Source organism: Lingula anatina, chromosome 7, assembly GCF_051362555.1.
Source record: "Lingula anatina isolate TDL-2025a chromosome 7, LinAna3.0, whole genome shotgun sequence".
Classification (NCBI taxonomy): domain Eukaryota; kingdom Metazoa; phylum Brachiopoda; class Lingulata; order Lingulida; family Lingulidae; genus Lingula; species Lingula anatina.
In genome coordinates, this window is record NC_141773.1 from 13,536,106 (window position 1) to 13,560,291 (window position 24,186).

Genomic DNA, 24,186 nt, shown 5'->3' on the forward strand with positions numbered 1-24,186 from the left:
GTGCGTACTATTCGTAAAAGAAAGGGGTTCATCATCCCCAGCCCTGGCCTATCTTTCCACTGCAGCTCCAGAAATACGTTTGATTTATATATAAGAAGAAGAAAAAGAAAAGCGAAGAATTTATTTAGTCTAAATCCAGTTATGCTCCATAAACATTACAATTTTAAGAGTTAAAAATGGAAAAATTTATAAAAAGAAGGGAGAAAAGCTCAAGCGCACTGATATAGAGCAGAAAATAAAAAAGTAAAAAAATCTGATGTTCTATTTAGATCTAAATCGGGACAAAACTATGTATGATATTCACCACCTTCAATCAGAAGCGAGGTAGGTCCTGTCAAAACAAAAATGGCGGCGGCCTTTTTTACAGCCCATAAGCGTAAACATTTCAGACATCACCCCCCTTTTAACAAACTGAAAGCTTGTGTACATAAGGTCACCGAAATCAAATATATTTTGCACGACTTTCATATAACAGAGGCCTTAAAAAGTATTAAAACGTATGCCTCACAGATCAATAACCGTACGTTGCGCCTTTATTGTTCGATCCACAGGCTGACACGATTTACCTGTCGAATCGTATTGACCCATTGTATACGTACATACTGGAGTATTCAATGATTAGTTCGCTCATATCATTTGCATTTTATCGAGAGTTTACAACGTGATATGCTCACATCGCATTATTGTTTGGCGTTCTATAGTGTGTGCTGCAAATGTAACTATGTTAAAATGCCCCCATTTAAGGGATCTTGCAAAACCAGGAATTACGTCTTATCTACCAACTTATTAAATAATGATAAAAATGTTTTTATTATTAATATTAATATGGTAGAATGTTTCATTTTTTTCACTAATGTGACCAATTTTATATTAACACATCTGACAGGTAGATACATGTAAAACCTAAGGTGACAATTACTTAAGGACCATTGATATACATGTACTCTCTACCACGGCCACAGATTGATTTTTCATGAGATATTCACACGTCTCTGGTTAAACTCACTATTATTCTCTGTACTTGGTCGTTTCAACGAACATGTTCATATAATAATAACTGTGGTCCTGATGGAAGGAACCATTGATAGCCAATCTTGGAAATTTTTAAGCCAAATGTACACGGAACTGCAAGATAGGAGAAATCCAAGCTAACAAGGGAAACACATTTAACTCTTATTTGAAGCTTTATTGCAACTGTTTTTGCATTAAGTGTTTTCCAATGTTTTTTATAATAAAAGTTTTAATAAAGGCAAAGATAAGTATCATGCTGTAAAAAAGAAATCCACTTAATGACATTCTGGATTAACGTAAAGTAGTTAAGAGTTTATCTGTATCAACTGAGTATTAACAAAGACAAAAACCTTTTCAAATACCGTTATACGTATTTACAGTACTAAGTTGCCATTTTAAAATGGCTCGCAATTCCAATTGTTTCTTGTAAACTGAGCAACGAGTTACAGGCCGATTCTGCGCCATTTTAGACAAAAACAGATTGATATGGAAGATGGCTGGTGAGCCAAAGAAATATTTTGCCCTAAACCCATCCACTAGGTCATTGTGACGCCACTTCACTCGTGGATGAATGTAGCAAGTGGGTGCAAACAAATAGTCCGCCTCTTCAAATGAAATGTGGTCTTTAAACTGTTTGTGATAATCTGTTGCTGAACCGTGCCTGTTGAAGCGTGAATACGAATATACTAGTAGACACAAGTTTTCATTCAACTTAACTTCATCCCGCTGTTCTCTTTTCTTCTTTTCCCTTATAATTATTTACTATTATTTATTTCTAAATATATGTTTTGATTAAATGTGGGTAACGTTTGTCTTTCTTTTTACACAATAAAGTAAAATAACAAACTAAAATGAATTTTCCAATAAAATCGTGAGATTCCCCACAAAACATCTCATATTTGTTTCAACCGATAAAAATCCCTTTGGTTGTTCATGTTCTCGTTGTCCCCTGGGCTCGCTCCCACAGAATGGTCTTGACATTGACCTACTTAAAGCCCCATCATGTTCATCTCTCGGGTCAACTGGCACAACGTGCAGGGATAGCAACACATCGCAGTGAGGCAATCATTGCAGATATCACCCTGTAGATAGAAAAGCACTGTAAATATGATTTGCATTACAAATTACATTCAATTACATTCAATCTACGCATATACTTGTAGTTCACACCTCTTAAGATGAGAAATAGAAGTAATCTTTTCAAGGCGTGCAGCGAGTAGGACCGTTTAATAAACTGTTCTGTGAAAACGGCCTTGTGCACAGTATTTTCGAGATTCCTCAGCCTTTTTAAACGTTTCACAGGCAATCAAGACACGACGTGCACTTGTCTTCACCAAGACACGTCATCCAGACAAACACAGAACGTTACTATAACGTTACCGTAACGTTATAATAACGACTGTCTTTGCTGGAATAGTCTACCATAGTATTACATGTACCTGGATGTTGTTCCTTTCTCTCAGCACGGCTCTCAGGGTGATAAGGCCGCCGGGGACACAGAAGGGGACGCAGCAGTTCTCTCCCATCCTACTGGACAAGCTACACTCATAGCATGGTCCACATCCACACTGAACCAACCAGTACACCATGCAGCCTAAAAGAAAGAAAGTCATACAAGAAAGTCATTCGTACTATACAAACTCAATGTTCCACAGACTTGTGACCAGGAGGATTGTAGACAGTGTGGACCAAATACGTAGATCAGTCTTTTTTAACATGTCATAAAGAAATGTATACATGTATGAATGATACTATGGAACGATGGGTCTCGATACTATAAGACTAGTGAACATGACAAGTGCGAGAAAATTATAAAGTTGCACTGTTTAGTACAATGAAAAGAACGTCCGACCTCACATTTGTCGGGCTTCACCTCGTTTTAGCAAGTTTGAGCATGAAAATAATAAAAAAAGCGGTTATTTCTTAATAACTAAGTTAGTAGGGTCTAAATTTATGCAAATGTAGATGTGGGAGTAACTTAACAAAGAAGTTTCGGGGGTAATTGTGCTAGAGGAGACGGGTTGGTCAAATTGTGTTGGAGAAGATTTGTTGTGGTGCAATTGCGTTAAAGAGGGTAACCAACTTACACACTCCCATGTCTTCGCAGCAAGAGCAAAGGTCAGTTGACCAAGGGCGCTTGAAGACGACCTGTGGCTGCGGGGCTTGTTGCTGAATAATCACTGTAGTATTCGGTTGAGTAAACTGAAAGAGAATTATGATAAAACCCCTTCACAAGCAGCAGTGACGACTTTCAGTTCGCCTATGAACTATATGAAACTACGGAGTCATGACGTGAATGTATAGCATCTTTCTGTCCATTTCTTTTACCTTTCTGGTAAAGCTTCTTTTTTCGTCCACATAATAGCGTTCATACAAACACACTAGGTAAGGTAGACTAAAACCTGAAAATACCGATTTCAAACTGAATAGTATGACCGCATTCACATCGAGTTGAGCCATGGCTCTACAAAGCCACGACCTAAATATTTAGGTGTCGTGACCACGTACCTGCGGCTGCTGAACAACGGGTTGCTGTGGTTGATTGTATCCATAATAGGCTTGACCTTGAGGTGGCATTTGACCTTGAGGCATTTGACCTTGAGGTGGCATATGACCTTGGCCTGGGCGAGGCTGGTCATAACCGTATACTGGGGGCTGGGCCGCCGCTCCTGCCTCTCCCATGCTGTACTGCACTTGGTGAGGGGAGACGGCGTCGGGGACCCCCGGGTTGACCTGTGGGTATTCTTGAAGACCAGCACCTTTTTCCTCCATCATACGTTTAAATTTGTTCGGAGCTCTGAAATGAAATATGTGTTCACATCAGATTCATTTCACTAGATTCACAAAGAAAGGGGTCCATCACCCCCCCCCCCCCCCCCCCCCCAATCCCTAAAATCTTTCTGCTGTAGCTTCACGGAAGTACGTTTGATTAGAAGGGCACCATTTGGATACCGTTTATAACTTGCAAAAAAAAAAACTGCAAATCTTCTACTCCGCTAGTTTGTTTGTGTGTTTGTTGGTTTTTGCGTTTGTGATCATTTTTTATTTATTCATTACTTTATTTATTTATCAATTAATTAATTAATTCATTCATTTATTTATTTAAGATAGATGAAAGACCCAGGAACTGATGAACTAATTTGATTTTTAGTGAAACAGGGGTTTGGGCTGTCCCTGGGAGTTGGTTGATTCTTCATTCTTCTGATTCTATTTATTTTACACACTGTATGTGCACAGCATTACGTAAAAGTTATGGCTGCATTTCGATGAAATTTTCAGGATATTTCACAAATGGACAAAGGAAGATGATCCAGTAATTCATTAATCAATTAATTAATTATGTACAGATTTGCATGAAATTAATTCAAGATAGGTCACAAATACGCAACAGAACAAATGAAAAGATCTTTGTGATGATAAAAAATTCATAAAAAAATATTAGGCCTACTTAATTTTTCGGGATAGGTCAAAAATGAGACGATTTGATTTTGGTGATGGTCAATTAATTAATCAATGGTTATGTATTTGTCTTTTTGTTCGATATTGCATCTAAGTATGAACTCTTTATTATAATACGGTCATATATATATTCATTCAATCATAACGTATCATATATTAACTGGCTCCTATTTGTGTAGGGGAAGACGGGGATGGTCTGCTCCTGGGGCTAGTCCGCACACTTCCTCTATCTCGAACGCGAAACGAAGAATCTCGCCCTCCGTCATTTATAAGCGGTCACATGAAATGAGCAAGCATAATAAAACAAGAATAGCGGATGCAACGCAGCTAAAACGTGACGCTCAAGCCAGAGTTATTTTTAGCTTATACTCTCGGCACCCCCCCCCCCCCCCTCTCCCGGCACACCTGCCCCCGACGCTTGTCCCTATTCAAGACTGGTACGTGTTTGACACTGGTACATCGCAATCTATGAAAAAAAACTTGAGAGAAAAACCCCAGACGACTATTTCCCTTTATTTTTTGAAACCATACAGCATGAGAGCAAAATACGAAATACGTTTCTTCCCTCATGCCCTACATACTCGTATTGCAGCAAAATTATCCTCGTCTACCATATCTATATTTGTCCATTTCTTTTCGATAAAAAACATCCCTGTGTCTGTTAAGCTCATGCATACACAACTCAGACTTACAACAGACAGTTTGAAATCTTACATTCGTCCACGCCCAAATGAATTCGATCATCATACCTGACCTCTGGCAGACGAGTGCTCCTGTACCATTAATTCTAACAACAGCCAACCGACGTCTCCGTAGCACGGTGTAGACTTCGGGCCTATCCTTTTTATCCTTTTTAACCCAGTGCAAACTTCCCTTTTGTGCTCTAAGTCTATTTTACCACCGACTGACGTGATCTGCCTGTGACGGGTACTCGTACATCATGGGTCATATTGACATTTTATTTATTTAGTAATAAAGTGCTGAAGCCGCTCCATTACTATAGTGTGATTACGATAACATCAATTTATCATATCCGAACATCTCAGTTACGTGTTTTGAGTCACTTATCTTATCTGTTATTTCAATTCCAGTATGTTTTGCACTTCACCGCAAGCATGGCACGTGGTTTAATTATCGCTTGACATTACGACTGGCATTTAATTTATCCTTAACGCGTTTCGTATCATATTGCTGCCCCACATGTCACACAAAACATATATAGGCCTAACCGCAGCCAGGATGCGGCGGGCGGATTTTTGGACGCATCTTTTTATACCAATACAAGTATATAAAAGAGACTGGGTCTGAATAGGGCTCTTAAATTTCAAATTCTGGCTAGTCACAAATCTCTCTCTCTCTCTCTCTCTCAAGAAACATCCTTGCACTGGATGATATAAAACTATAGTTAGAGGGAAGACAAGGGTAAAAAATTCATTTGATGCAGCTAGAAAAAAAGAACACTTGCGCCCACTTCCATCCCCTCCAAAAGAAAGAAAAAAAGAAAGACAGAAAAAACGGTACTTTTGTAGTATACCCCCCCCACCCTGTAACTTCCTGAAACTTTCATTTTTCAAACATTTTTTTACTTTGTCTTTTTCACCTATGTCAAAGCTGTTGAAATAAAATGTTTTTGTAATTACCTGTGGTCTTTTTATTAGTTTTAATCACGTTTAATCCACCCCATTGAAATACAATGTGAAAATTTACAATGTATCTGCAGTCAATAACTTGCAGCGTTTTCGTTGGCTAACTCTAACTTATTTTATGTGAACATAAGATTGATACATTGTATACTTGGACTTCCTCTGTGAAATTATTATGAGCTACTTGTTCACATAAAATTACCTTAGAGTTAGCCAACGAAAACGCGGCAAGTTATTGACTGCGGGTGTAAATTGAAGATTCTAACATTGTATTTCAATGGGCTGGATTAAACGTGATTAAAACTAATGAAAAGTCCACAGGTAATTACAAAAGCATTTTATTTCAACAGCTTTGACATAGATGAACAAGAAAATGTAAAAAACTGTTTGAAAAGTGAAAGTTACAGAAAGTTACAGGGTGGGGGGTATACTACAAAAGTACCGAAAAAACGATGACCCACCTGTGCCCATCCCCAATAAAAACACATTAGCGCTCCACAGCTGAGAACAGCAAAAAACCGGAAATCGAAACCAAAAGTTGCATAAAAACCCACTCACTGTTCTCCCTTTTTTCATTCATATTGTCAAGAATTCATTTCAAAGAGGCAGTATTTCATTGTGCACGTGGAGCATAAGTTGCGTGTTCTCCGATTTTTGTTTGATCGGTTTTAAAACTTTATGATTTTCTTGAACCTAAGATCTAATATACCACGTTTTTATTAGATCTTAGCTTGAACCTAGCTCTGATGGCTATTTTGACCACGTGAGGTACTGAACCTAGACCGACGGCTTTTGTTTTTCTATCTGCGCGTGAGACTACTCAACAGTAACGTTGTCATCAAAGCCCTGGTACAAACAGCACACCCAACTCCCCACACGATGAAGTATAAATTTGATAGCTAATGGCGGTCTCCAGCTTTCCAGTATCTAGGTCACTGTATTGTTTGCATTGATCGCATCTGCGTTCACCTTTAAAATGCTATTACAGCGCTATTACAAATCCCCAAACATTCCAGCGTCATGAGACGATTTTGGCCCACGGGGCTACACCTTTCAGGCAGACTTACCAGAGAAAAACGTCCCGAGAAGACAATGAAGAATCGTTCAAGTACGCGCACGTCTCGTCAGCAGCTTGACGCCCGTGTTGTTAAAGTGAAACTTGAAGAAACAGTTCGCTTGTGAGTGGATGTGTAATAGGCTGCAGTGTTAATAACGGCATGCGTTCCTGTTATTGCTTACGTCATCCGCGGGTTGTTCGAATGAGAGGCTTCCGCTTGTGCAAACGTGATCTCTGCGTCAGCTTCCGCGTTGACAGATTCTGCAGCTCAAGAGAGTGCGATTTAATTTTACTTCATTAATTTATTTTTCATTATTTGTTTGAGTAGCTCAGAGTTTTAAATTCAAATTATTACCTCACAGATTAAAAGATTTAAAAAAGATATTGTCTGTCACATATTCTCATACAAATAAACATACATTTATTTTCATATATCTCTCATTATTATTACGATTATTATTATTATTATTAATATTTTCCTTTCACTAGCTCTGCTAAAATTAAACAAGTGGGCTTTAAATAAACTGTTTTCTCTCTTTTGTTACATCAGGAGAACAATCGCCCCCCCCTCCCCCCCCCCCCCCCCCCCCCCCCCCCCGCAAACATATAGCTAAATTTTATTTATTTATTTATTTATTTATTTATTTATTTATTTGTTTGTTTATTTGTTTGTTTGTCTTAGTGTCAGCCTGTCCAAGGACACGGGTTCCGCCGAGGTGGGTACCAGTGCCACTGCAAGGACGGCTATTTCTTCCCTGACATTACCGCCAAGGACAAGTTCTACAGAGGCACGGTGGTTGAGGGGCTTAACGGTAATACGTCCAGTGCCTCCTGTTTACCTTGTGCAAAAGGTAAGTTGGGTTGTACATGTACCAGTACATAGACATTCTTTCTAAACGGTTACCTTTACAGGGGCGGATCCAGGATTATTTGAAGGGGGGGTCCGCGGATGCGAAGCCGAATCCCCCCCCTCCCCCTGACGTGGGATGAGGGCCCCGTTGTAGGGCCCCGAAAAATTTAGGTATTTTAGAGGGCGAACGGTGCCATTTGGTACAGTTTAGAACTATGATTCGGCTAGTGAAAATTCTCATTTCAAAAATCGAAAGGGGGGGGGGGGGGTCAGGACCCCTCTGACCGGCCCCCCCCCTAAATCCGCCACTGCTTGACGAGAAAAGCAATATAGCAAGAGTGATGAGCAACTCGTTATAAGATCTGTAGAGAGTGATGAGCAACTCGTTATAAGATCTGTAGAGAGTGATGAGCAACTCGTTATAAGATCTGTAGCAGAGATGGTTACAACTAGACTTTTAACTCAGGGGGCTGGACTCTAAAAAACTTTCCTTTCTTTTATTTGCATGCCGGAGTAAACGAGGAAAAAATTAATTTTCTTATCCAGGCTTCCACTGGGAAATATTTGTTTTAAAAAAATAAACAATCAGCACAAAGGATTTAAACACCAATGGGTTATCTTTTAGGTTGTACTACATGCGTCAATGCCAGACCGTGTTGGCACGAAAGACAAGTGCTTATGCGCATGATCGTACTTGGCATTGTGGGACTGACCATATTTGGTATATTAGTTTTCTGCTGTGTTATCTACAAGTTCCGAAAATACATGGTAAGTAGTTCATTCAAATAAATGTTAGACTAGTTAAAAAATTCCAAAATTCCAAGACTAGTTCGAAAAAAAAAAAAGAAGAAGAAGAAGAAGAAGCTTGCCATTTTTTATTCAGTTTTTGCATATTAATTTTTTACCTGTTTAATAACTCTGAATTCATTTTTTTCTATTATTTTCTTTCTTTCTTTTTTTTTTTTTTTCGGGCTCATGTATTCACAGTCAAATGAATATACTCAGATACCAGTAATAAAACGTAAAATAAAGGAAACAGTTGTGCTCATAATCCATAATGTCATTTTGCAGTCATCTTTGAGTAATCTGACGAGTTACAAAACAGATCTCCTCGAGACAAGTAATCCGTAGAAAGTGGAACGCCGAAATCAAGACAATCGCATACAAACAACGATTTAATGTAAATCAAAACTGCATATTTACTCCACACTTGCATATATTTCAGGTGTTGCGAGCCGCCAGTCCCATATTTCTTTACGTGATGTGTTTCGGGTCTGGGTTGATCTGTCTCTCAATGGTTGTTGGCTACTTTGATGCCACGGAGGACACGTGCGTGCTCGAGCCCTGGTTACGCTACATAGGCATTACTGTGACTTACAGCGCCTTGTTATTGAAGACTTACAGGTAGAAAGATTTTGATATTAATTAAATTACTTTTGATATTAATTAAATTAACTTACTATCGTCATCTATCAATTTCCAACTTACGTTCAATAGGGTGACTTCCGTTTTCGCCTACAAACTCAAACAATTATAAAACCTAGGAAATAATTTTATTCTACAAGTCTTCATAGTAAAAGTTACTTTTTTTGAAGAAAAAGCCCCCCCCCCCCTAAAAAATGCTGGCTACAGGCCTGATTCCGCTCCATTTTTGTGATAATTATCACTAAATCCATAGGCCAACCTTACTATTAGGGTCCTTTGGCTGACCCTTCCAGTACGCCTACTGCAAAGCCAATAATTAGGTGTTCCAGCAAGAGTTACGTATGTCAAGTTAGAAGAGAGCGCTTTCGAGGACGTGACCCTTATACGTCCATCTCACTCGAATGCGAGGATAACAAGTAGGCTTATGTACATATTCTTATGCAAAGTAATATTTAGCCATTAAGAACATATTCATTCTTTTTTTTTTTCATTTGATAGAATAGAGTATTTTAGAATATTTGATACTCGTTCCAAAAACCACCGGTGAAAGGTGCTGACTCCAGTAACTTTTATCACCGAGACTTGTAGAATAAAATTATTTCCTAGGTTTTATAATTGTTTGAGTTTGTAGGCGAAAACGGAAGTCACCCTATTGAACGTAAGTTGGAAATTGATAGATGACGATAAATTGTGGCGTAACACATAATAATTAAAGGTGGGGCGTATAATATGCCGCCTGGTTTGGGAGGTGGGAAATAAAAATAATGAAACATCCTACCTTCTTTCGGGGGGTCTTAGGTCCAAGTCCCTGTTGCCTTCCTTTGGAAGTAACTTGTAGCGTCTTTTCTCAGTCTTCTTTCTGTGGTACGTTACCTCTCTTGTTGAGTGGAAAATGCTGTCTGGTTGCACAAGCACTGTCTGACAGTAAATGTTGTGATTACTTGCCCTTGTGGACCAGGGGTGACCTGCCATTGGTCAATGTAATGTAATCCTCACCCTTTGATCAGTGTCTGTGCAGCCATGTAAGTCTGGTGCCCACATGTTGGATTATGTTCAGTAGGGAGACTCCCTGTGACGTTCTTGGCTATAATTATAGTAATTATTGTTTGCAACGATAATCCTTAATTTATAACCAAGACTTATGGGATAAAATGATTTGCTAGGTTTTATAATTATTTTAGTATGTTGGCGAAAACGGGAGTCATCTATTGAACGTGGGTTGGGAATTGATAGATGACGATAAATAAACTTAGCTACAATGACGTAACACATAATTATAAAAGGTGGGCCGTATAATATGCCGCCAAAGAAAAGACTATGGTGTTGTGTCTTTTCTCCCCAAACAAATAAGTTTTTTTAATTAAGGAAATTACTTTACAAATGACCCGGAAAGGTCGGGCATGTTCTTGTTTATATATACTTTAGTCATCTAGACTGAGAGGGAGAGGTAAACTACCCCGTTCAAATAGAGATCCCCTCCTTTGTCCAAACTTTGGAGTGCTGGAGCGGCGTTTTGTGATATATTGTGGTGTGCAGGCAGATTGTATCAAGCGGCAGAGTATTGAAATAAAAGTAGTTCTTTCAAGCAGAATTTTATCGACTACTCATTACTGTTTGACAAAGTCTGCTCTGGAAAGGAAACTGGTGGTGGCGGAGTTGTGGAGAACGTCACAATTGTAAGTTTTGCATTATTGTTCGTTTTTTTTATCTATAGACTTTTAACATAAGGACCAATTTTTTATCATTCACTTGTCTACGTTTCTTTATCTATTTTTGTTTTTCTGTCATGAACCAATAATGTCTTCTCTTTGTCGCAGAATAGCAGTCATATTCCGGGTGAAATCGGCAAAGAAAGTCAACCTGACAGACAGGGTGCTTTTGCGTCGCTTCATCCCTATTCTGGCGGTGGTCATCTGCTACTTGGTCACGTGGACAGTATCTGCGAGACCAACCCCCGTTACCATGACGACAATAGACAATCTGAAGTACAACTCTTGTAGAACTGATTGGTGGGAGTACGTTGCTGACTCGGGTATTTATTTTACTAATCTTTCATATCGAGGCAACATCTAGCGCATTTTGCACTCCATTCAATGCAGTTATCTTTATATTCAAACCTCACAGCTTTAAAAGCTACCCCACATCTTTTTCACTTCATGTACTGTTATATGCATTCTTCCATTGCTCATGTACATCTCTTCATTGATAATAGACAATAAACTTTGAAAAAAAAAATAAATGAGTCATTGAAGAAGTGAACTCGAATTAATATTTATAGATGATTTAGGAAGCCAGTTATACCATGTTTTATTCAGAAGACATTTTATTTATTTACAGGCGTTTTCTGTTACCTTTTATGGGGTGTGTACTTATCTTTCCTAGTGAGGAACGCGCCCTCCAGTTATAACGAAAGCAAGCATATCACCTGGGCAGTTTATAACACAATTTTATTCGGTTCCTCGATTTCTGTGATAAAGTGAGTAAGGCCCCATTCAGAATAGGGGACTAACTAGTCCGAGGGTCAAATATGGCGACCCACTACAAAGCTTGCCGTCTAATCCGCTAATAGACACTGAATAGGTTCTCCTCGGGGATGTATTCAGGTGGGTCGGCCATATTTGATCCTCGGACTAGTTAGTCCACTGTTCTGAATGCGACCTAGGACTCTTGTACTGAGTAAGATTCTTGTACTGTGACATTCGTTGATAATCTTTTGGCTATTTTAGATGCATGTCTTCAACGGAAACAAATTCTAACGTTAAATTTGTGTAATGCGTTCATTCATTTTAATTCTAAGACTTCCCTGAAAACAAGAGGAATTGAGCTTTATAAAGCTCGCTGAAATGTTTCATTTCTTATTCTTCTTCGTTTAAAATTTTACATTGTTACCACATGTTTTTTTAATTATTCATTATTTGAGACGATTTAGCTTCTTTTAAAGCATACAATGGGAGAATTTTATGTTCAAAGATAAGAAAATTATTTTCCAAAGTTAAATTAAAAAATACCTTTACTCTACGCCGGACTACAAAAATATTCTGTCCCATAAGAAATCTTAGATTTTCAAAGACATGCTTACCATGAAACTGAAAACTTATCAATAATGCGATTTTAAATAGAACTTTTTTAAGATTAAAAGATAAACATGAAATGTATTTTAAATATCCCCAATGTACCAAATATCATTGTAACTCATTCAAACACTTAAATTAATTATCATCTAAGTTATTTTCATACAGTTTACAATTAATAATTAACTATAATGGTTGTTCCTGACCCAGTAGTCAACCTGATGGTTGAAAGATGGGTTTTAGGACACCGGTGTTAAGGATCTCTGGACTGACCTTGAGGACCTTGTTTTTCATTCAGACAGGTTGTCGCTGTGCAGCAGGGACCAGACGTTATTTACATAATGGAACTGATATATCTGCAAGTCGCCGTCACTTGTATGTTCTGCCTTATATTTGTACCAAAGGTGAGGAAAATAATATCCGTTAACAGTACAATCTGTCTATACACTGTTATAACTCAAACACTGTTATCTTTGTATTAAGCTAAGATCATGACCAGGTTTCAACGCTGCAAGTAAATTGAAATTTGTAATTTTTTGTTAAAATTTTACTTTTTTTCTGTCTGATGCACCACAGGAACTTCGACATATTCTGCAATTCATTTCATTTCTAACAACAGCCATTTTGATTTCTCTTTAATTTCAACTTTCCGGAGAAAATCTGAAAGGAATAATCCAAGTTTTTTCCAGTTTATAGCATTGTACAAATTCCACAAGTATGGCAGCGATATGCTGAACGAGCGCCGCTTCCAGAACAGAACGGCGGTGATGTTTCCGTTTCTCCCCATGACAACCGTACGTAAGTCGTTAATGGATGTGGCTGTCCAAGCATCTCCTTCAGTCCTGGACAATGAACTGGATAATTCGGAGGTAATAGACGACACAAATATGTCGTTAAATCACGCCATCATTCTAAAAAAGGCCTTAGGTCTGCTTTATGATATTTGACCATTTAGGTTCCATTTCATTGGATCTGTAAAACGTTGTGCTAGAGACATTCCCGAAAATTAAACCCTTGAAAACCTCTATCTATTCTTATAAACATTATTCAGTGTCATCACTTGATAACTTTTAACTGCTCAGTATGTACAAGTATCAATCAGTATAAATAAAAAGTGATTTTCTCTCCTAGGTGCAGATTTCCGTAGTTCCAAGGCAGGAGTCTTGTGTTCGTATAGACAATGGTGTGGAAGGAATGAAGGAAGACTTGGACCACAAAGGTGTGGTTTCAGTCTCATAAATATATGTTTAACAGACTATTTTTTCCACCCTGAGCTTCAGAGATAACTTGACACTAACCTCTTCACAATAGCCTATCTTCATCGTGTCAAGTTGATAGGCTATAGTGAAGAAGTTAGTGTCAAGTTATCTCTGAAGCTCAGGGTGATTTTTTCTGAAAGTGAACAGGATTTTTTTTACTTAATTGGCTAATATATTTGAAGGCAGGAAATGTCACATCATCGTTTGAACATTAAGACAACTAAAGGTTCGCTAACTGTTGCCTTTAAATTTTTTTTTTTAATTCCAGGAGACACTCTTAGGTCGGAGGCAAAACATATAATACCGTATGCTATGTGCTCAAATTCTATGAAGTTCTTTTAATATGACAGCGACTATTGTCAGCAGACACAGGATGATTATAACATGCTTTACCTGTTTATAATATTTTGCAGATCAAGATGAGTCTGACAACATAGCAACCAGCGGCAATGAAAAGACTTCAAACGATCACCTACCGAATGAGACATTAGCTAAAAATGACAGAAAATTTGACACAGTTGACAACACACAGCCAAAACCGACGACTGCTCTTAACACTTTGCATGTATGTCAGGAGACGCGTCGGCCAACCAGTCGGTCTGGCACTAATCTCTCTACTTTCAGTGGAGATTTAGCAAAAGCATTTGATGCAAGCGTAATCAACGAGCATAAGCTACTGAAAAGTAGTGCTTCGGATTCAGGACTTTCAACTCCTACGGCGGCAAGCAAAAAGGAGTACGGATGGTACGTGTGCACGGGGTGTAAACTTTCAGATGGAAAGATCCACAGATTGCGTGATACGATTAACCATGATGCTCTTCCTGTCCACAAAAGGCAGTCTTTTCCCTTTTATGTGCAACATACACAAAATAAGAACGGGCTGCCTTCGTTTATACCCAGAACTCCCTGCAAGCAGACTCACAAACGGACGCCGGCAAAAACCAAACCCAAGCTGCCACAGTATCCGCACTTAATGTCTAAGAGAAGGAATACCAAGATGACAGAATCTGAGTACCTCAACTGATTCAAAGTGCTAGGACACACCAGTGCAAAGTGTCTATAAAATAATAAAAATTTAAATTGGTTAATAATTTCATCTTTTGCTTCAGAAGTCGTTCTTTTCTAAAGAGTGTGTTCTCTAGGGATAGGCCTACCGTTGTGAATTTTTTTCTTTTTTTTTAAATAATATACATGTTAAAATTTTTCATAAGATTAATATAACTTGTTGTCAATTAACTGATGGTGCATATGCATCTTATTGATGGTGTATGTGCCCACTATTTTGATTACATCAATGTTCATTGTTTACTGCTTCACCGGTAATATATGTTTATTCATAACGCACTTGGATTTAATTTTTTTTGTAGCATGTTAGATCTAAATTAAATAACTTAGTTTTAAACGAATCATCATTCATTAGACAGCAAAGTCTTCCTGGCATTTCAAAAGGAAATATACTGACATCAAGTACTTTTCAAGAGATCAGTTCTGCTATGATACTGATAAATAGTTTCTCAGGATATTTAGACATAAAAATACGACTTTCTGATATTTTCAAACTAGTATAATATACTTTTACGCTTAGGACAGAGACATCACATAAATTTGGAGGGGAAAAAACGCGTTTATTATCGAAAACGTTTCAGGCATATATGGCCCGGATTGTACTGTTGGTACATTACTAAGTAAACATCACGTGATGGTTTTGTATGTCCTAAAATAATTAAGCCTACCAGATTCGAAATTAAAAACATGTCTTCTGATATTGGAAACAAAAGATTAAATTCAAGATATCCGATTTTGTATACTTATTTTGACAGTTGTGCCTGTTACAGATACAGTATTATATATTCATTAAACGCTATCTTTTGTGTTTAGAAAATATCTGACCGAACAAGAGGATCAAAAAATATATGCCGCTTTCTTGGTACATGCATGTCAGAGACGGATCCAGGATTATTTGAAGGGGGGTCCGCGGATGGAAATCACATAACCATACAGCCCGCCATGTCTCCAGCTTGCTGAAATGATAAAATAGACAGTTGCTTTACAAATTTCCATTGAATTAATTTTATCTAAAATGATAAACTAGATATTATCATTTTGACATACTGGAAAATTGTGCATAAAACCAAATATTGAAAGAAAATGACCTCCTTGTGGCTAAATTTCCATTCAATGAATTGTTTTTACGCCGGTCCCTTTTGTTTAGTTCCGCGCTTTCCTGAACAACCACAAATCACAGTTGCTTTGCCAATGAAAATAATGAAAAAAGAAGACCAAAATGAATTCTACGAGGGACTGTCAAACGGTAAGCTGTTTATCTGAAGGCATCTATGGGATTGAGACGGCAAAACTGCACGTGCAATATTTTCTTACAGCGGACAGCTTTGTCTGTTTTATACATTAACAAGCATATTCTAGGAATTACTCTAGTCTTTACTGGATAAGCATTTCTCGTGATGAAATGTTTCACATTCGAATATCTGAGTACATTTGATTTAAAGTATATTTTCGGATAAATTGATCTGACACATTGAATTAGACAAAGCCAGTCTAGTGTTTAAATTAATTAATTAATTGATTAATTATTTAATTAATTAAAGGGTTGATTTGGCAGGTACTTACAAATTTAGGTTGGGGCATATCCTTCTTCACTTCTGGGGGAAGGTCACCGAGGGCACCGATCTGAAAGTAACATCAGCATTGCAAAGCATGTAATCAAAAATACAAAGCATGTCAATGATTCCATTATAAAGCCATGTAAATGGTATTTGAAATCAACCTTCCTAAGAGGAGCATTTTCAATTGTTGAAACATTCATAAGCCTGAAGTTTTCTCGGTTGACGCGTAATTTATCTTTAAAATATGTGACTTGTTTTACGTATTTAGTTAAAACAGTTATCACAGTTACTTTTTTATAATTCAGCAGAAACATATAAAGAGACACCTGGCGGTGTTCTCAGCTTTACAACGTATCACAGTGGCCTTTCTTGTGGGCTTTCTTGTACATGACACTAACACAAACAATGTCTCAGAGAAATGCCCCCCCCCCCCCAACCAAAACAAACAAAAAAATAATAATAATATTAATAGTTTAACAATAATAATAATAATAATTAGAGGAGAGAAAGAAAAAACAAGAAAAAAGAACCTCATTATTAACAGAACACACCTCCTGACTAACGGCCATAATTTTGGCAAGTCTCTGTTTCTTGACCTCTACGGTGTCCTCTGGCGTCTCCTCTTCATACAGGCGACACGTATCGCCAATCAACTTGATTTGTTTCTCGTGCCGTTCTCGCTCGGACTGTTCTAACGTATTTTTGTGTTCTTCATACCATGCTGAAAACTAGAAAAGAGTGAGGGCAAAACTAAATGTGAGAGTGATAAAACATTTATGATGGAAATGCGAACGCATCGCCTTAACAGCACCAAATGATATCGTTCAGACTGTGGTTTTCTTAAAAGGTGTTCGTAAAGGTTTAAGGGCTCATTCTCAATGAAACTATCGTTCTTCGTAGATCGACCCAACTCGTAAAATTAGGAATTTTGTTATGAAGTTCATACCATGAGGAAAGTCACAATACTTCTTGGTTATTGTTGGAATCTTCAATAATATTAGATAAAATAATATACTATAAGAAAATACTTCTGTTGGCTTACTTATGAGGTAAATTGATTTTTGTAGAAATCACGGGCTAAAACACGCCGATATTCGTCTGTGTGACATTTTTCCCACATCAAATATCAGTGTTTACATTACACAATATTTGATATTGGAACATTGCTAAATAAAGCAGCTAAAGCAAATACAAAATAAAATGCATTACCAGCTGGGAGCTGGACAGAACGTCCACATAATAAAGATTTTTTTGCTTTAAATGTCCTAAACAAATTATTATTATTATTATTATTATTATTATTATTATTATTCAAGTGTAGATCAATTTAAAGATTGGGCAACACAGGGTCTACACACTGTTACTCAAGGGCGGGTTCCTTTGCTGGCCACGGTGCAGTGGTATCGAAATGGAAGCAAGTTCTCATAAATTCTTTCTTTTTTTCTCTGTTTTGTTTATTAATATCAGTTCATTTAGACTACATATTTATGGTTGTTTGTTTGTTTGTTTGTTTGTTTGTTTGTTTGTTTGTTTGTTTGTTTGTTTGTTTTTGTCATCAAGGGGAAGCGAAGCCTACAGGTATATTCCTGTTCAACTAACTTGGAAGGAAAACATCGGGATTGGGAGACAAAAATTTTAAAACCAAGGAGCTGTTACAGTACAACTATCGTGTAATTGGGCTAGTGGTAGCAGAGCATTATTTGTTATACATACTAAGGGAAATCGTACATGTTTCCCAACCCAATCCCCTAATTTTGAACAGAATACGCTGATATCACCACTGTGATATCATCGCACACAGAGCAATGTCAGTCCCTCGGTATGTACACTGTAAACAACGGGTCCGAGTAGAGTATTTTATCTGCTATTTAGGGAGTTAACTGCTGGACCTCACTTACCTTCTCTAAAACTCCTTTAAAAGGGGGATACAAAGTTTCTTTAGCGAAAACCACCTGCATCATTTGCATCATTGCGTCCTCCATCTTGCCTGGCAGTACGTTTTGCGTCTTTCTGGTAATAATTTGAGTGACAATCACAGCATAATTTCTTGTAATTTCTTATCAATTGCCCCCTCCTCACTGCCCCCTCATGACGCAGACGGCGGTTCAAACGATCTACATATATGTATTACATGTACTTAGACCTGGCTGCATGAGCAAACATTACAGGTATTCCTCAATTCAAACGTGTGTAAACAAAGCTAATATGTTTACTCTTTTGTCGTAAAATATTGACTTAAGTTTACAATCGATGACCTAAGTCGAAGGTTGCAGTAGTTTACTGTAGCATAAATTAACCTGATAGACACCCGATGGCTAGTGATAATAAATCCGACGCCCTGTTTACTTACAATTATATGACTTTAATCAAAAGTTGGTTGGCCGTACCCTTATGACTGAGGACAACATAAGTAGTCAATTGTCCGAATGACCCACTAAATATAGTAGCTGAACCATCTTCACAAAAAAAAAAAAAAAAAAAAAAAAAAAAAAAAAAGGATAACGCTTCGTATCTAAAGTATGTAGAAACATGTAGGGGAGACCGGGGCTAGTTGGACCCCGGGATACCCCGGGGTGAGTTGGCTCCCCAACAAGTCTCTTTAATAAAGTTACTTTAAGATGCTAAATTATTTCATTTGGACTCACTGCCGACGCTTTCTTAGCACTTTCAGATACGGTCACTTTACAAAATGATGTGATCAATTCTTTTACCCCATAGTTACTTTGTCATAAATTGATGGGGGGCAACTTACCCCGGGGTCCATCTAGCCCCAGTCTCCCCTATCTAGATTATCACAGATTCTGACTCAGAAAATTCCGAATGTTCAGTTTCAAAGACTTTTGCACAGACTCTATCATGTGCATCGGTGCTTCTTCGACGGTTGCTATTTCGTCTGTGTCTCACCAAAGCAAATATGATCAATTTGTCAGATGCGCTGCCTCACATGAAAAGGAAGAACCCAGTCTGAGTCTTATAGAACCCGGGTTGTTTTGGATTGGTTTGCAAGATATTAGAAGAACATTATTCAACCTATAAATCTGCTGCAGCTGCTTGGCTGCGCGACGGGTAATGCAGGGGGGGATCAATGCTAGAATTGATAGAACTGCTAAATTGTGCGTCGAGTCCCCCATGACAGAAAGTCCGCTTCCCATTTATTTGTACAGGTAAGCCTCACTTTAGATTTTAACCCACTGCGGTCAACCCTAAATGTTATAACTCGATGGAGGGCGGACATTCTTTTACACGGACCCTCAGTTCCGTTACAGCTCTAGTTTATATTCTGCGTCACAGCAACTTTATAAGCAATCCTATAGTCCACAGACAATGAGAGTAATACGCAACCAGTTTTTCTTTTGTTTGTTTTTTACATTATTATTTCCTAGCACATGATGTACAAGTATATACATATAATGAGCAAATAAATTCTTTTTTACATCGAGTGAAATCATTCACTGATGATTAACAATTGTTTTTAGCCTTTTAAACAGAATTTTCCTAAAACATTTAAAACAACATATTAACCAACTTTATATTATAGATGAGTCTTTATAAAATTCTGATCACCTTTCAGCAGACCACCATAGCCATCCCTGATTAATACATTAATGAATTCATAATCTTTTAAGTATTGAGTAATGAAACACCTCACTTTAAAGTCATCCAATTAGTTAAGGCAAAGTTTACAATAAACTGCTTTAATCGCTGCAACGCCAATTAAAACTTGATTTTACAATTGGCTTTTTATCAATGGCAAATTAAATAAAGAAAATTGTAAAATTAATGCCAATTATGTAAATAAAAAACAGGAAATGATTGAAGGAAGGAAAGTATAAATGCATGATTTTGCTTTCGATCATCTAAATCATTGGCTTACACAGACAAAATTGAAAGATAGCTGGAAATGCATTATCATTTCACGTTATGGCATCACATGACTGTACAACCATCTTGAGCACCAGGCATCTTGGGATTTCCCTGTGCATCAAACTCTAAACCAGGTGGCTGAAATTAAAATGGGAAAGACTTTAAAATTTTGGCAATAACAGGTAGTCATCAAAGCCATACTTTTAAAACTTAGGCTTCGTTCACATGCAATGTCTATTTTCTAAATTCTATTTTCTATTCGCGCTATCTTATGATCACGGTCTGTGCACTGAATATCCCGCCGCGTAATTACTGACAGCGCGAGCCAGTTACTTATAGTAACTTATAGTAACTGGCTCGGGCTGCCAGTAATTACGCCGCGGGATATTCAGTGCACAGACCGTGATCATAAGACATACCACGAATAGAAAATAGAATTTAGAAAATAGACATTGCATGTGAACGAAGCCTTAATTTTCTGTGAGAATTAAAAAATAACAAGCTGATTCTGAAGTCATTTATTGGTAACAAAAATGGAGGGGTGCATAAGGAGTTTCCTTGCCATGTTTGCTCTATTTACAAAAATAATAAATTTACTGTCTTACCATCTCTCCAACCAAATCTGATGGGGGTTGACCACACTCTTGCATCTGGAAGAAACAGTAATAATTTTTTTTAAGTTTTTTTTTTTTTCATCTAATCCTATATAAAGGAAAAAAATGTACTTTTGTTAAACAGATGGATATTTTTTTGCTAAATCAGAAATACAAATACAAAGATACTAATACAAAGATAAACCAGTCAAAATAAATAAATAAAATGATATTAAATTTAAATAAATTTTCAGAACAGTTTCATTAGCTATGTTATTGTAATAGACTTGTGAAGATTCTTTTGTCTATAGCTATTTATATTAGTTTGATCTTACCATCCAACATTTCATCTGCTTTCAGTCAGATTTCATCAGCCTCTACCTACCACTCCTAAGGGAGGGGGAGGCAAGACCCCCCCGTCTGACCAAATAGCACACCAGAGGGGGTGACAGGTTGTCATACCTGTCACAACCTCATTCCCTGATGAAATCTGACTGCAAGCAGATGAAATATTGGATGGTAAGATCAAACTAATATAATTTTCACATTTTCCTGAGCCACACAAAAATACAGCTTTTGCATAACAGTTGTCTAAAATTTATCATGGAAACCTGGCTCTGGCTGAACAAATGTTTCTATTCTTTGAGGCTAATTTGAAAGCATGGCCAAACCTTTTGCATAAGTTCTATGATTTTTTCGAATCTCTGTCGTTTGACCTCAGGACTGTCTTCCTTCTTCTCCTCCTCAAAGTGACCACATATCCTGGTCATTAGCTCATTTTGTCTCTCATACTGGTCATACTGTGATTTCTCTAACGTGTCCTTGTGTTCTTCCAGCCACTGTGGATACTGAGGAAAAGTAAAGAGAAACTGGTTGGATTATGGTAATTACTCAATCTTTTCAATGGGGGAAATTGAAAAATTTACAGTTGGTGTACTTTTCAAGTCGCAATTTCTTAAAATTAGAACATTCCTATTTAGTATTAGCAACAAAATTAAAAAGCAGGCTACTCTATAGTTCTTTTCTATGGAGTAAAAGCACCACAAAAGTTATTAAGAAATATCATTTTGCAATTATAAAATTATCCATCTACAAGTTTGATAAGTTTTGTCCACTGAAAAGACAGAGTCACTACCAAATCTCAGATAGCCCAAAATAAAGCTGCATGAGGTCATACAACACTAGAAAACATGCAGGAATCCACATAAGGTGGGGCTAACATTTAAACAACAAATGTATGTAATTCTTTCTGACCACACTCTTCTCAAATTCCCGCTTGATCTCAAATCTCACTTGACACTTAGTGGGTTCATTCCCATAGTGGAATTCACATTACAATGCACCAAAATGACTGCATTGTATGCAATGCACATACGAGTACAATGCTCGTACCTTATCAGATATTTCTTTTAATGATGGATATAAAACTTCTTTAGATAACAAGCTTTGCATCATCCCCTGCATCATAGGCAGGAAATCTAGGTTGCCTTCTTCGATATCCTGCATACTCATGTGTGACAAGGCCCCTAATAGATCCTCCTCTGGAAAGTGATCCTGAAATAACAGAATGGCAATGAAAAATCAAAAAAATTACTACCCCTACCATTATTATTATTTATTATCACTAGTAATGCATTTATTATTATTATTATTATTATTATGTTCATGAACATCCAACTGCAGTCAACCTAAAAGTAGTTGTACTGTAGTAGTTCCTGTAGTGGTAGAAGTAGTATAAAATTCTGTAAGTATATCATATTTAAAGGGATCCACAAGAAATAAACCAAAAAATAAAAAATCATAGCACAAGTAAATGGAAAAGAAAACAAAACATTGTCCAACTATAAAATTTTAGACTGTGCAGCAGTAACCTGTAATTCCTGTGTATTCTGGGCTAGGCTCCCTAATGTTTCAGCTAGAGTTTGCTCAAATTCTTGTTGTTTTTCTTGGCCATCACCTTTATTTTCAAAAAGAAAAATAAAACAAATGAAGTTCAATTATTTTATTCACTTATTATCATTATCGTTATTAATTCCAGAAGCAAGCTCTTGTTGTATCGGAATGAAAATATAACTGGCACAGTATACAAATATTCCTACATAACAAGTAACTAATCCAGTTATATCTGCATAAATGACAGATGGTAATACAAAGCATGGCGTAAAAACCCTCAAAAAGCCGACAACAGAGAATCACTTTAGGGATTAGTCTTGTTTACTTGTCAGTGATAAGTATTTACCTGCTTTCTCAGCAGCATGTGCTAGTTTGTGCATCTGTTCTACTAATTCTGGATCGTCTCCTAATAAATTTTTCATGGCATCATCAAACTGTTTAGATGCTTGTTCAGCAAACTCACTGGCAAACACTTCATTCATCATGGCTTCCTCTGACAATGCTGCTGCTGCAGCAGCTCCATCTGGGGGCTATAAAGAAAATCTATATGTGACACCATAAATGTTGTAAGAATACTGTACTATATAATGATGTCTACAAAGTAAATTTACTTCAAAGACAGGTGCTTTTCCTTGATATGTGGTAGATGAATGATTTATTGTGAATTGTTTCCACTATCAATTATTGAGTTTGATCAAAAAGGTTTCAACAATTCATACATTTAAAATATGGCCATTCTCAATTTGAGATAATAAGCTGGAAAAATTACTCATCAAAACTGCATGGGATTATATTATCCTATGTACAAACTTAGCTCAGCAACCTAAATTATTCCACACATCACTGACCTTGTCTCTGTGATCTGTGGATGGTTTAGATTTACTTCCCTGTGAAGATACAGCCTGAGAGGCCTTCTCAAAGTCTTTCAGTGCACCTTTCAAATGATAGTCAGACATTAGTAATACATAGCACACTATTACCACATACTTTGTGCATGGTGCCTGAAAATACTGAACTAGTCAGGAGAAAATTATACTCAAATCATCTTCTATCTTCAGTCACATCATTTGTCTTTTAAACAGAAAAACGTGCGCTATCCCAAATCAAATCTTGCAACTTTTTAAAGGGGGGGGGGGGGGGGGTCACAATCTGAAGACAAGGTAAAACAACACACAGTCGCCGATGACAGAGCGATTTACGGTGATATAAACGCTGTTATCTTACTGTCTAAGAGGTCATCAAGCTCCGGGTCGTCTGCATGCTCGGTCAGATCTGTCTTATCGTCTTTAGCAGAGGTATTTCCTAAAATTTCGTCTGCATTAGAAGATTCTTCATCTTTGGACTCCATGTTGTTTCTAGAAACACGTTGTAGGGGGCGCTAACATTTCTCAACTCCGGCAAAGCGGACTTACGTAGCGCCCTCTATGTCAAAAATGT

At 37.4% G+C, this 24,186-nt stretch overlaps 4 protein-coding genes across 8 annotated transcripts in view; 1 reads left to right on the top strand and 3 right to left on the bottom strand.

The window, feature by feature from the left end:
• LOC106166534 (metabotropic glycine receptor) overlaps positions 1-15,099 on the top strand; it is a 56,411-nt gene extending 41,312 nt beyond the window's left edge. The window contains exons 5-13 of one of the 2 annotated variants that reach the window (XM_087017265.1): positions 7,853-8,021; positions 8,646-8,788; positions 9,246-9,424; positions 11,263-11,477; positions 11,783-11,921; positions 12,815-12,920; positions 13,206-13,385; positions 13,648-13,735; positions 14,189-15,099. In XM_087017265.1, coding sequence (XP_086873391.1) covers positions 7,853-8,021; positions 8,646-8,788; positions 9,246-9,424; positions 11,263-11,477; positions 11,783-11,921; positions 12,815-12,920; positions 13,206-13,385; positions 13,648-13,735; positions 14,189-14,799 — 1,830 coding nt within the window. In that variant the 3' untranslated portion in view covers positions 14,800-15,099. The remainder of the gene's footprint in view (positions 1-7,852; positions 8,022-8,645; positions 8,789-9,245; positions 9,425-11,262; positions 11,478-11,782; positions 11,922-12,814; positions 12,921-13,205; positions 13,386-13,647; positions 13,736-14,188) is intronic. The other variant, XM_087017266.1, reaches the window with a different exon arrangement.
• LOC106166574 (uncharacterized) lies at positions 1,172-10,432 on the bottom strand. Of its 3 annotated transcripts, none has more exons than XM_013545197.3 (5): positions 10,224-10,432; positions 3,520-3,808; positions 3,099-3,213; positions 2,451-2,605; positions 1,172-2,093 (listed from the first exon to the last, which is right to left on the bottom strand). In XM_013545197.3, the coding sequence occupies exons 1-5, from the start codon at positions 10,415-10,417 to the stop codon at positions 2,001-2,003; spliced, it is 846 nt and encodes a 281-aa protein (XP_013400651.2). In that variant the 5' UTR covers positions 10,418-10,432; the 3' UTR covers positions 1,172-2,000. The 3 variants fall into 3 exon arrangements, with proteins under 3 accessions (XP_013400651.2, XP_013400649.1, XP_086873394.1); XM_013545195.2 differs by lacking the exon at positions 10,224-10,432 and adding an exon at positions 7,181-7,372; XM_087017268.1 differs by lacking the exon at positions 10,224-10,432 and adding an exon at positions 5,220-5,393.
• Positions 15,100-15,568: 469 nt separating the features above from the next.
• On the bottom strand, positions 15,569-18,860 carry LOC106166551 (peroxisomal biogenesis factor 19-like). 2 transcript variants are annotated; one of them, XM_087017270.1, is made up of 4 exons: positions 18,298-18,852; positions 16,951-17,127; positions 16,404-16,463; positions 15,569-15,796 (listed from the first exon to the last, which is right to left on the bottom strand). In XM_087017270.1, exons 1-4 carry the CDS (start codon positions 18,379-18,381, stop codon positions 15,761-15,763), a joined length of 357 nt encoding a protein of 118 aa, XP_086873396.1. In that variant the 5' UTR covers positions 18,382-18,852; the 3' UTR covers positions 15,569-15,760. The 2 variants fall into 2 exon arrangements, with proteins under 2 accessions (XP_086873396.1, XP_086873397.1); XM_087017271.1 differs by lacking the exon at positions 15,569-15,796 and adding an exon at positions 15,928-16,023 and having other exon boundaries at positions 18,298-18,860.
• Positions 18,861-19,744: 884 nt separating this feature from the next.
• Positions 19,745-24,157, bottom strand: LOC106166559 (peroxisomal biogenesis factor 19). The gene is made up of 8 exons (XM_013545169.3): positions 23,974-24,157; positions 23,598-23,683; positions 23,096-23,279; positions 22,728-22,813; positions 22,249-22,410; positions 21,528-21,704; positions 20,869-20,913; positions 19,745-20,401 (listed from the first exon to the last, which is right to left on the bottom strand). Exons 1-8 carry the CDS (start codon positions 24,095-24,097, stop codon positions 20,327-20,329), a joined length of 939 nt encoding a protein of 312 aa, XP_013400623.2. The 5' UTR covers positions 24,098-24,157; the 3' UTR covers positions 19,745-20,326.
• Between the last annotated feature and the right edge of the window lie 29 nt (positions 24,158-24,186).

Excerpts from the sequence above, each read along its gene's own strand:
- LOC106166574 (XM_013545197.3), bottom strand. The coding sequence starts at position 10,417 with ATGGCAGGTCACCCCTGGTCCACAAGGGCAAGTAATCACAACATTTAC. Across the intron at positions 3,809-10,223 it reads CTAAGACCCCCCGAAAGAAG|AGCTCCGAACAAATTTAAAC; the intron begins GTAGGATGTTTC and ends ATTTCATTTCAG. Across the intron at positions 3,214-3,519 it reads CCGTTGTTCAGCAGCCGCAG|TTTACTCAACCGAATACTAC; the intron begins GTACGTGGTCAC and ends ATTCTCTTTCAG.
- LOC106166551 (XM_087017270.1), bottom strand. The coding sequence starts at position 18,381 with ATGGAGGACGCAATGATGCAAATGATGCAGGTGGTTTTCGCTAAAGAA. Across the intron at positions 16,464-16,950 it reads TTATGGCCGTTAGTCAGGAG|ATCGGTGCCCTCGGTGACCT; the intron begins GTGTGTTCTGTT and ends TGTTACTTTCAG. Across the intron at positions 15,797-16,403 it reads ATATGCCCCAACCTAAATTT|CAAGCTGGAGACATGGCGGG; the intron begins GTAAGTACCTGC and ends TTATCATTTCAG.
- LOC106166559 (XM_013545169.3), bottom strand. The coding sequence starts at position 24,097 with ATGGAGTCCAAAGATGAAGAATCTTCTAATGCAGACGAAATTTTAGGA. Across the intron at positions 22,411-22,727 it reads AGAATACACAGGAATTACAG|GATCACTTTCCAGAGGAGGA; the intron begins GTTACTGCTGCA and ends CTGTTATTTCAG. Across the intron at positions 21,705-22,248 it reads TAAAAGAAATATCTGATAAG|TATCCACAGTGGCTGGAAGA; the intron begins GTACGAGCATTG and ends ACTTTTCCTCAG.